This window comes from Perca fluviatilis, chromosome 22 (assembly GCF_010015445.1).
Source record: "Perca fluviatilis chromosome 22, GENO_Pfluv_1.0, whole genome shotgun sequence".
NCBI lineage: Eukaryota > Metazoa > Chordata > Actinopteri > Perciformes > Percidae > Perca > Perca fluviatilis.
In genome coordinates this window covers 26,586,468-26,598,967 of record NC_053133.1, presented here as the reverse complement: position 1 = coordinate 26,598,967, position 12,500 = coordinate 26,586,468, and the positions used below count along the sequence as shown (strand labels likewise).

General features: G+C 41.6%; 1 protein-coding gene across 1 annotated transcript in view; it reads left to right on the top strand.

The window, feature by feature from the left end:
* Window positions 1–12,500, top strand: part of LOC120552733 (sodium channel protein type 4 subunit alpha-like) — a 346,898-nt gene that overhangs the window by 307,365 nt on the left and 27,033 nt on the right. Inside the window, exon 26 of the mRNA XM_039790961.1 lies at window positions 7,971–8,093. Coding sequence (XP_039646895.1) covers window positions 7,971–8,093 — 123 coding nt within the window. The remainder of the gene's footprint in view (window positions 1–7,970; window positions 8,094–12,500) is intronic.

Below are 12,500 nucleotides of genomic sequence, written 5' to 3'. Positions count from 1 at the left end.
AAATGAACTGCTACCTCCTCTGTCAGCTCTAGATACTGAACAGAAATAAGCAGAGAAATCAGGCCAATCACTAAAGCTGGTCAGTCTGACATCATGCTGCCTGAGCTCATTACTATTCATGAGCTCGCCCAGTTGGGCTGGGTAAAGGATTCTGACAGCCAGGCTCTCATTGGCTAGTTGTTAGCCAATCTGATTCAAACAGCTTAGCTTGTTGAATATTAATGAGAACTGGCAGAAATCGAGCTGAGTCTTCCTGCAGGCTTTCTATACCGCGCTAGAATGGCTTGAAACAAGGTAACCAAGGTTACAGAGTCCACGGTAGACCTTCAGACATCACCACAAAGTCATGAAGTACGCGTGGCAGGGCACCTTTAAGTAAAAGTATGATTACTTTGATGAACTTTTACTTAAGTACAAGTAACATTACCGATATAAAAATCTACTCAAGTAAAAGAAGAAAATTGCTCATTTAAAATGTACTGAGAGTAAAAGTAATGTAGTAACTTTTCTAAGTTACTTTTACTTATTTAATTAAATTCCAGTCTTCTGCGGTTTGATACACAACGCCATATCGCGCTTATGATTTTAGTTTGTCGACAGATACTTTGCCAAAGCAACCGAGACCTTTTTTTATTTACTTTTCTTTTACTCGGTGACGGATTCTATTTAAAATGTTGCAAAGTGCAACACTTCAAGTGAAAACAAAGTTTTGTAGTAAAGATTTGTGACTAAATGACAAAAAAATAGAAGTGCACAAAAATCTTCTCACAGTAACGTGAGTAATTATAATAATTTAGGGGACTACAGATGAATTTAGGGGACTACAGATGAAAAATAGCCATTTGGCTAATTCTGGCTTTTTTAACCATGTTTGTTCATGTGTTTTAATGAAATTGCACTGTCCCCTTCTAAATAAACCAATAAATCAAATCAAATTGTAATTCGTTACGTTCCACCTCTGCTCAACAGTGACGCTGATGACAACATTATTTATATCAGTGGTGATGTCTTTACAGAGACGATAATCATTATTTTAAACCTGTCGATTATGTAACGATGATGATGATGATGATGATGATGATGATGATGATGATGATGATGTTGATACAAACGTGTTGAAGATGTTAAAGGTCCCATGGCATGGAAATGTCACTTTATGAGGTTTTTTTTAACATTAATATGAGTTCCCCCAGCCTGCCTATGGTCCCCCAGTGGCTAGAAATGGTGATAGGTGTAAACCGAGCCCTGGGTATCCTGCTCTGCCTTTGAGAAAATGAAAGCTCAGATGGGCCAATCAGGAATCTTCTCCTTATGAGGTCATAAGGAGCAAGGTTACCTCCCCTTTCTCTGCTTTGCCCGCCCAGAGAATTTGGCCCCCCCATGAGAGAGAGAGAGACATCATGGCTTTCAAACGAGCAAAGTGGCAGTTGGTCAAGGCCACACCTCTACCTTTTTTTTAAATTTAAAAAAAGCCCAATATTCGGATCGTTCATCCCTACTAGAGATGTTCCGATACCGATACGGCCTAAAATGCTGGTATCGGTATCGGCAAGTACGTGACACACATTTATTTTAGGTATTAAAGTGAGATGTGTGCTGACTCTCAGGTAGAGTGTGTGTTACAGTACACTGTTAGACATTTCTGTAATATATACAGTTAATAACTACATACCACACAGTAAAATACAGTATTTTACTGTAGCTTCCAATGCATTATGGGGATTTCGGCTGATATCAAACACAGTATACAGAGATGTTTACTGTATTTTTAGAAATTGAAGTAAGTAAATGAATTTAGTTTGGCGCCGATAACTAACTAACTCTTAGTTACTGTAACATACAATTACACAGTAACTAAGTGTTACTGTAAAAGGAGTATACAGTTAGGTACTGTAAATGTAAATTTTGCCATTAAGTTACTGTAAAAACCCTCGGAAATGTCTAACGGTGTAGGTTTCTTGTTGCTCTGTGTCTCGCTCCACTGCAATAATGTAATTCTATAAATAAAAGGAGAGAGAGACTTAGAGCAAGAGAGAGAGAGAGAGAGAGAGAGAGAGAGAGAGAGCTTCAGGCCAAACAATCCTAAGTGGCTTTTTAACCTCTGCACACACACACACACACACACACACACACACACACAGAGTCAAAGATGTGTATATTTGGACTCTCACACTCTCTCTTTCACTCTTCTGGGCGAGATTGTGTCGAGGTAATGTGACACACACAGTTCAGATGCTTTGAGTTCTTCTCTCTTTCTCTTCTTCTCTCCCTCTCTCTCTCTCTCCCTCCTCTCTCTCTCTCCCTCTCCTCTCTCTCTCTCTCTCCCTCTCTCTCTCTCTCTCTCTCTCTCTCTTCCCTCTCTCTCTCTCTCCCTCTCTCTCCCTCTCTCTCTCTCCCCTCTCTCTCTCCTCTCTCTCCCTCTCTCTCTCTCTCTCTCTCTCTCTCCCTCTCTCCCTCTCTCCCTCTCTCTCTCTCTCTCTCTCTCTCTGCTTTTCTGGGTGTTTTCCGCCTGGCCGTCTCCATGGAGGCCGCTGTGTGTTGTGATGTTTTTATTTGACTGCAGCGGCCTGAGGAAAGAGACGAGTTGAGTCACGGACGTCTAAGCATGCAGATCTGAGTGTTTTCTGCAGAGACACAGGGGCGGATCTACCAGGGTGGCATCGAATTAAAAGTTAGGGCCAATTTGACCATTTACGAGCGCGAATCTCCAATGTCCGACTGCAGTCAGTCCCCTCTCACACATCTGCCACTCATCACCTGTGTCTTACCTTAATGCCTGTCCTGTGATAATGCCCCTTCCTTCTATCATACTTCTAGCTCCTGTTAAGTGAGATCACATTGTATGGTCTCCTCAAATGCAGGACACTGATTGCATGAGATTAAGTTTGTCTGTATGAGTTTGTAAATGGCAGCCTGTGCATTTTTTGTAGTGTGTATATACTATTTCTCATCAAACTGTGATTAAATTCAGTATATATACGTCTGACATATGTTTCCACCCCTCAAAAGTTCCTGCCCCCCTCTCGCCACCCCATAAATATCTTTCTAGATCCGCCCCTGCAGAGACAGAAAGACGAACATTGATTACTTAAAGCTGCATTTGTTTGTCTTTAGCCACTAGAGCAAGTTGTTCTCAACCTGGGGGTCAGGACCCCCAAGGAGGTCGCAAGAAAATCTTCTAGGGGTTGCCAGATAATTGGAGAGAATACAAATTAAATAACATATTCTATACTGGGCAATGGTTTTCACTAGAGATGCACCGAATCCAGATTTTTTGGGGTTCGGCCGAATACCGAATCCACTGGTTAAGATTCTGCCGAAACCGAATCCTCCTCCCATCCTCAGTCCATTAACACAGTAAACACTGTTTGTTCGCTGTAGGGCGGTCAAAGCTATAATTATCGTCTGGTTAACACCAGTTTTTAGCTGTGACTGTCCTTCCTTTGCCGTACCTGAAGTTGCAGCATTCTGGCTGCTGTCTGGAGATTCCTTCGTGCACAACTCGTATTCTTTCAGACGTTTCGTACCAGATGTTGTAACAGCGGCCATGTTGTGTATAGTTTAGGGTCCTCGCCACCACCAGACCAATCGGCATTGAACAGACTGAACATGTAGCTGGACTTGAATGGCCTTCTTTTGCCTGAAAGTTCTGCCGAACAACAACTTTTTCTGCTCACCAGTTCCATTTCCACTTTCTCTCAGCCTGCTGCATTGAACGCTCCACCTACGTAAACACCTTCCTGTAATCTGGATTCGGTGCATCCCTGGTTTTTACATTACTGTGTGAGTTTGGTACCTGGGACACAGATAAGGGTCTGAAGGTGGGTCAGGGGAGAGAACAAGTCACAAAAACACATTTAAAAAAAGGCCACAGAGCCTGGAGCACATTGGACAAGGCATTCGCCAGAACTGCCAGATTACCAGTCTATGCATACAGTACAGAGATAGTAGTATACAGCTGTTAAAACATAATAAAATAAATAAATATACAGTACAGGCCAAAAGTTTGGACACACCTTCTCATTCAATGCGTTTCCTTTTTATTTCCATGACTATTTCCATTGTAGATTCTCACTGAAGGCATCAAAACTATTAATGAACACATATGGAATTATGTACTTAACAAAAAAGTGTGAAATAACTGAAAACATGTCTTATATTTTAGATTCCTCAAAGTAGCCACCCTTTGCTTTTTTATTAATAAGGGAAATAACTTCCACTAATTAACCCTGACAAGGCACACCTGTGAAGGTAAAACCATTTCAGGTGACTACCTCATGAAGCTCATTGAGAGAACACCAAGGGTTTGCAGAGTTATCAAAAAAAGCAAAGGGTGGCTACTTTGAGGAATCTAAAATATAAGACATGTTTTCAGTTATTTCACACTTTTTTTGTTAAGTACATAATTCCATATGTGTTCATTCATAGTTTTGATGCCTTCAGTGAGAATCTACAATGTAAATAGTCATGAAAATAAAAAGGATACCCATTGAATGAGAAGGTGTGTCCAAACTTTTGGCCTGTACTGTATGACACGCTGGTATCGGATCATTTCTCGGTATCGGCTGATACGCAAGTTCAGGTATCGGGAAGCAAGAAATGGTATCGGACCATCTCTTGTAGGGAGCAAGGACAGTGTTTACGGTATGGAAATATTTGAGAGGATTCTGTCCGTTTGATTTGGGGTAATGTCTAAATAAATGTCTGACGTTGTAGATCTCAGTGTTGGGTCTCCTGGCTCAGTACGTCTCTATGGACCACATCATGACCATGCGGGTGCTGAGGACATTCAGGGCTCTGCGTCCTCTCCGGGCCGCGTCCCGCTTCGCTGGTATCAGGGTAAGAACCGGCTGAATTCACCTTGGAGAACCACCTTGAGACAACCAAGCCGAGACCTGCCGCTTGGGTGTTTTAAAAAAAAAAAAATCAAGTGTACATGTGTGGGGCTTAGCTGGCTGGAGAGAGTTTTATTTTAGGATGCTTTGATCAGAGGGAATATCTCAGACTGTTTACGATACAGCTGCAACATTTTATGGTTAATCCTCCCTCATATTGCTAGACTTTTACCTTAACTTAAAGGGTAACTAGCTTTTCTTTCAACCTGAACCCTATTTTCCTATGTTTTTTGTGTCTTAGTGACTGATGGGAACAACAATCTTTGACATTATTAAACGAGATCGCTGCAGTCGGCACTCAGCGAAACAGGGAAATTGTGCAGCTTGTATTTACCTTCACAAAAGTGCTCGTTTTGCTGCTGAAAGGCTCAGATTAATATTCTAAGTTTCTGACGACATTATGGAAAGGATCCTTACAGAGATAGACCTTTAAAAACCTCTTTGAGACCTTTCTGTTTAACCAGAAACAGCTCTGAAGTCGCTAGCTCTAAACCCACCAGACTCCATTTAAAAAAGCTATAATTTTAGCGTGTATAGAGCCAGCATATCTCCACCAGACTCCATGTAAATAATCAGGACTTTTAGCGTGTATAGAGCCAGCATATCTCCCCCAGACTCCATGTAAATAATCAGGACTTTTAGCGTGTATAGAGCCAGCATATCTCCACCAGACTCCATGTAAATAATCAGGACTTTTAGCGTGTATAGAGCCAGCATATCTCCACCAGACTCCATGTAAATAATCAGGACTTTTAGCGTGTATAGAGCCAGCATATCTCCACCAGACTCCATGTAAATAATCAGGACTTTTACCGTCAGAGCCAGCATATCTCCACCAGACTCCATGTAAATAATCAGGACTTTTAGCGTGCATAGAGCCAGCATATCTCCACCAGACTCCATGTAAATAATCAGGACTTTTAGCGTGTATAGAGCCAGCATATTTCCACCAGACTCCATGTAAATAATCAGGACTTTTAGCATGTATAGAGCCAGCATATCTCCACCAGACTCCATGTAAATAATCAGGACTTTTTGCGTGTATAGAGCCAGCATATCTCCACCAGACTCCATGTAAATAATCAGGACTTTTAGTGTGTAGTGTAGAGCCAGCATATCTCCACCAGACTCCATGTAAATAATCAGGACTTTTAGCCGTGAATAGAGCCAGCATATCTCCACCAGACTCCATGTAAATAATCAGGACTTTTAGCGTGTATAGAGCCAGCATATCTCCACCAGACTCCATGTAAATAATCAAGAACTTTTTAGCGTGAATAGAGCCAGCATATCTCCACCAGACTCCATGTAAATAATCAGGACTTTTGCGTGTATAGAGCCAGCATATCTCCACCAGACTCCATGTAAATAATCAGGACTTTTAGCGTGTATAGAGCCAGCATATTTCCACCAGACTCCATGTAAATAATCAGGACTTTTAGCGTGTATAGAGCCAGCATATCTCCACCAGACTCCATGTAAATAATCAGGACTTTTAGCATGTATAGAGCCAGCATATCTCCACCAGACTCCATGTAAATAATCAGGACTTTTAGCGTGAATAGAGCCAGCATATCTCCACCAGACTCCATGTAAATAATCAGGACTTTTAGCGTGTATAGAGCCAGCATATCTCCACCAGACTCCATGTAAATAATCAAGACTTTTAGCGTGAATAGAGCCAGCATATCTCCACCAGACTCCATGTAAATAATCAGGACTTTTAGCGTGTATAGAGCCAGCATATCTCCACCAGACTCCATGTAAATAATCAGGACTTTTAGCGTGTATAGAGCCAGCATATCTCCACCAGACTCCATGTAAATAATCAGGACTTTTAGCGTGCATAGAGCCAGCATATCTCCACCAGACTCCATGTAAATAATCAGGACTTTTAGCGTGTATAGAGCCAGCATATCTCCACCAGACTCCATGTAAATAATCAGGACTTTTAGCGTGTATAGAGCCAGCATGTACTCACATGTAAATCAGTAAACTATGTGTTTATTTCAACCAAAACTAGAGTTGTGATGGTTGGGAAAGTGGAAAGACGACCCAAAACGGCTTTTCATAGTTTCATTTTGTTTTCGTCCACTTTGAATGAAGTGTATTTTACGATGCTAAAATCACTGATTATTTACATGGAGTCTGGTGGGTTTAGCGAATGCAATTCCGCGGATGTGGATCAGTGTTTCCCAAAGTCCAAGCTCATCCTCAAATGTCCTGTTTTGTCCACAACTCAAAGATAGTCAGTTTACCATCACAGAGAAGAGAAGACACTAGAACAATATTCACATTTAACAAAGCTGGAATCAGAGAATTTTGTATTAATTTAATGAAAAAAAATTACTATGGATGATTATAAAATAGTTGCCGATTAATTTAATAGTTGACAATGTATGGAATTAATCTTTGAGGCTCTAATTTGAACTGACTTTTGGATTGTGAGGTTGTAATGCAATCATGTTGAAACATTCCCTAAAAAGTACTTTTAATCAAAAATCTAAAGTATCACAATTCAGTCTGATGTATGTCACTCTTCACCAAAGCTGTCGTGACACAGGACGCATCTACTCAGGCACTCCTTGGCCCCTAAACCTTCATCAATCAGCCTCTTTTTCTTGCAAAGTGAACCGTAATGATCCCTTTCTCTTCCACAGTTGGAACAACGGAGTGAATTCTGTGTATTTGGGCGTCAAAGTAACAACAATTATTCTTCCACGGAAGCGCTTCAAACTCCGAACTCAGTTTCTCATCCGAAACAAATCTTATATAGCGGCACTAACTTTTACTCCCCTCATCTTTTCCTTCCTCTCCTGCAGGAGTCTGCAGTCGGCTGATGATCAAACTCACGCGCCTCTTGTCTCTCTTCTGATTGGCTGGAATCAGCCGTCTCCCGCTCTGTCTTCTCATTAGACATTAGTTTAACTGTCCGGCTTTCTCTCTTCTGCTTCTCCTCCTCCTCCTCCTTCTGTCTTTTTTTCCGGCTGTCTCTATCCTTTTTCCTTCTGCTCTTTTCTTTCTGCATCTCTCTCTCTCTCTCTCTCTCTCTATCTCTCTCTCTCTCTCCTCCAGGTCTCGTTGGTCAGCTTGGTGGCCAACACGTTGGGTTATTCCGACTTTGCAGCGATCAAATCCCTGCGGACGCTGCGAGCCCTGCGGCCCCTCAGAGCCCTCTCCAGATTTGAAGGCATGAGGGTAAGAGTCAGTATTAATAAAACCGGCACACCTGGGCAGCAGTGGAGGAAGGATTCAGATCCTTTTACTGCAGTAAAAGTACTAATACCACACTGGAAAAAAGCACTATGTTACAGTAAGAGGCCTGCGTTCAAAATGTTCCTTATGTGCTGCTATTTTTGACGTTTTGTGTGCTCTTTTTTTGACGTTTTTTTGCCGCTATTTCCAATTATTAGTGCTTTTTTTTCACCGTTTTTGTTGCTTTTAAAATGTGATTTTAACTTTTAACTTTGTTTTGCTTGATCTGCTAAATTCTGTGATGACTAAGGAATTTTTTGAGTGACTTTTTTTTAGGGCTTTATGTCGATTAAAATGCACCAAAAGTAATAAAAAAAATTTTTAAAAATGAAAATAAAATCTATAAGAGCAACAAAAACGTTGAAAAAAGCGACATGCAATACATTTTTACACATTTGAATAGAGGAAAATCATGAGCTTGGGTCTAAAACTGTTTTGTCCCACAGTAAGAAATGCTTACACATACACACGCACGCACACACACACACACACACACACACACACACACACACACACACACACACACACACACAGAGGGTTGTTGTGTGGTCAAAAAGCCAGTAGTTATGCAAGATAACATGCCTCTAAATGCACGCACACACACACAGGCACACACATGCACGCACATACACACGCACACATACACATGCACACGCACACACACACACACACACGCACACACACACTGCAGATAATATATGTTTGCATGCTCGAGCATATACATAACCAAAGAGAAAGATAGAGCACTTAATGCTCCGGTTCATCTCTGTACGACAACAAAGAAAGCCGACATGACGTGTGTGTGTGTGTGTGTGTGTGTGTGTGTGTGTGTGTGTGTGTGTGTGTGTGTGTGTGTGTGTGTGTGTGTGTGTGTGTGTGTGTGTGTGTGTGTGTGTGTGTGCCCGCACATTAATTTAGGTTCACAAAACATTTTGGCCCACCCACTTTTTCCAACGTTTTGGTCACTTTTACCGACATTTTTGTCATTTTTTCCAACATTTTGGTCACTTTTGCTGAAAATTTTGTCATTTTGTTTTTACCTTTTTGTCACTTTTTTTTCGAAGTTTTTGTCACTTTAGCCGAAATGTTTGTCATTTTTTCCGACGTTTTTGGGCGCATCTTTTCTACGATGGCCGAGTAACTTTTTCCTGACTTCTTTAGGACTTTATGTCGACCAAACTGTAAGTGAGAAGACGATATGACACAAAGCCTATCAATAAACTAAACATGTCTGGCCTTTGGTGTGATTCTAATTTTCCAGTGTGGCCCTCTGGGAAGTTGAGCTTCACACCCATTGACCTAGAATATGAATCAAGCGCTCCCCTGTTTGTCACATTTCAAACAGTACTTTGGTGCCCAGGTGTGTTTGTTTTACCTTTGTTTAATCCTCTTAACATCTCGCCTGCTGTTTCAGTGTTTTCTGCTCTCTGATTGGTTCGTCTCGTTACACCTTTGACTTTCCCTCCTCCTCAGAGGTTTTCTCTTTCAGAACAACAAACTAACCAAACATCTCCGTGGTGTGAAAAGTTATCAGTATTTAAACTTTGCATGTCCGGAAAGCTTTCTCGTTCATCTCGCAGTATTACTGACAGCCAGTGGTGTAGTCTGATGTATTGCAGTGGGTACACTGTACTGTATTAAATATATTGGGCCAGAATCTGCCTTTGGGTGGGAGGGGGTGGGCATATCATAGTGGGGGGGTCTGGGTGTCCTCCCCTAGGGAAGTTTTGAGCTTCAACAACTTCATTTCCAGTATTGTATGTACACTTTTATGCAGCGATTTACAGTGGAAATCCCTTTATTTAGCCTGTATGAAGAAGAAAAACACGGAGGAGCTCTGAGGAGCAGTTCGACAGACAGACAGACAGACAGACAGACAGACAGACAGACAGACAGTCTAGCTAGCTGTCTGGATTTAGCCTGCAGAGATCTGAGGAGCAGTTGATAGTCCTCACAAATTCACCACACGCCAACACATATTAAACTTATACTCTGCACTGACAAACAAAAGGAAAAGAGAAGAAGAGTTAACCTCAACGAGACACGGTTTAGAAGCGCGACTAAATGAGACGTCCCAACTCAGTTATTTTACCAGTCAGTCCTTCCTTTTTTTGTGATTGTTGCGGTCAAAAATCCTTGATTATGCGCCACGTTTTCTTAAAAAATGCGATGGAATATGCTATCTGATATTTATGCAATTTTATGCGATGAAATTGCAGGAACTTGCAAAAACTGCAGTTTGATGATAAAGACAAAAAAAAATAAAGTGAAGTAAATGCAACATTTTTCAACTTTGTGCTAAGATATTTGCAAGGGGGGGGGTAAGCTTCGCTTCAGAACACGTAGCTCCTATGGCGCCATTTTGATGCTACCTAGCCATCACCTCCCGTTAGCATCCCATTGACTCCCATTCATTTTGGCGCCACTTTGACAGCGAATAACTTTACATCTGAAGCGTTTAAAGACTCTATTTGTCCGTTGTTTATTTCTAAAGAAACACGACAATGTATAAAAGGCTCCATTACCTTGTAGCTCACGTTATGGCTCCGTAGCAGACGCTTTTATAACAATAGGCTAACGATTGGGTCATAACCACGAGACTTACTGTCACACAGTAGAGGAATTACCGTATAGTACAGGAGAAGCTCACAGGAAGTTTGGACTTCCATTATCTGTTTAGGTTTAATTCCTAATGTTAACTAGCATGTTAGTGATCAGTAATTAGCCTGTGCCTATGTTATCTCCCTACATATACCTACGCTCTCCGTCTCTGTAAGATTGGGAATGATTGAGATTTCTCTCGGCACAGCTACCAGAAGACTTCACACTTTCAGACAGGTTGCTCACGTCACATCTACGTCTTCAAGCTCAGTTGGAGGCTGCTCAGTAACGCTCAGCCAGCACCGGGAAAGAGACTTCTGATATCCTTCACTGGTCTCGGTCCAGAGACGGGGTCTATTGGTCCATTCTTATATACTGTCTATGGATATTTGTGACTTTTTTGCAACGAAAATGCAGGCATTATAAAATCATGAAAGCCCCACATATTTTGCGAGAAAATCTTCAATTTATGCGGCGAAAGTGCGGCATATTTGAAAAAAAACGTTTTTCTGGAGGGACTGCCTAGTTGACAACTAATTGATTAATCTGTGCAGCTCTATTAATGTGTTGATCACTTTAAAGTTAGCAGCTGGTGAAGGTCGAGCTCATTTGAATGACTTTATAGACTTTATATCCTGTCGATGCAGCAAAGAGAGAGAGGCGTTTTGAGCCGAAAAGGTGTGCAGGATGCTGACTCCGGTTCCCTCCCTGCCTGTGATCCTCTTCGCCTCCATTTGTCTGTGGGTGATACGATTAGCTCTCACGCTCACTCAGCAGGGGATTCTGGGTAGGAGAACGGCATTGTGGTTATACGAAGAGTGTGGGGTCGACCTGACGTTAGCTGACTCAGCTCTCGCTCTGAGGAAGCAGGGAGATTATTTTCTATACAAATACAAAATAAGAAAGTCCACTGTTCACTCACACCTTCTGCTGCTAACTCAGTTTGCTCTGAGGTAACACGGACTATGACATTTACATGCACCAAATATTCTGGTTTTGCCAGAGATTGTCTAATAAATGGAGAACTTCCACTCTCGGGAAACTTCCAGCTTCTGAACCGGTTGCAGTTCCACGCTGGTTCCATATAGGGGGCGCTGAAGGGCCAGTGCAGAATGAATGGAGGTCTATGGAGCTATACCCTTCAAAATCCACTTTTCTCAGGATATCATTTTTTGCTAAACTCTATGATGACTAAGGAACTTTTTGAGTGACTTCTTTAGGGCTTTATGTCGATAAAAATGCACCAAAAGTAAAAAAAAAAAATGAAAATAAAATCTATAAGAGCAACAAAAACGTTGAAAAAAGCGACATGCAATACATTTTTACACATTTGCATAGGGGAAAATCATGAGCTCTGGTCTAAAACTGTTTTGTCCCACAGTAAGAAATGCTTACACACACACACACACACACACACACACAAACACACACAAACACACACACACACACACACACACACACACACACACTGCACACACACACACACACTACACACACACACACACACACACACACACACACACACACACTGCACACAGGGTTGTTGTGTGGAAGCAGAAACTTAACATTTGTCAAAAAGTCAGTAGTTATGCATGACAACATGCCTCTAAATGCACGCACGCACACACACACACACACACACACACACACACACTGCAGAGAATGCATGCTCAGGCATATACATAACCAAAGGGACAGATAGAGCACTTAATGCTCCGGGTCATCTCTGTACGACAACAAAGAAAATCC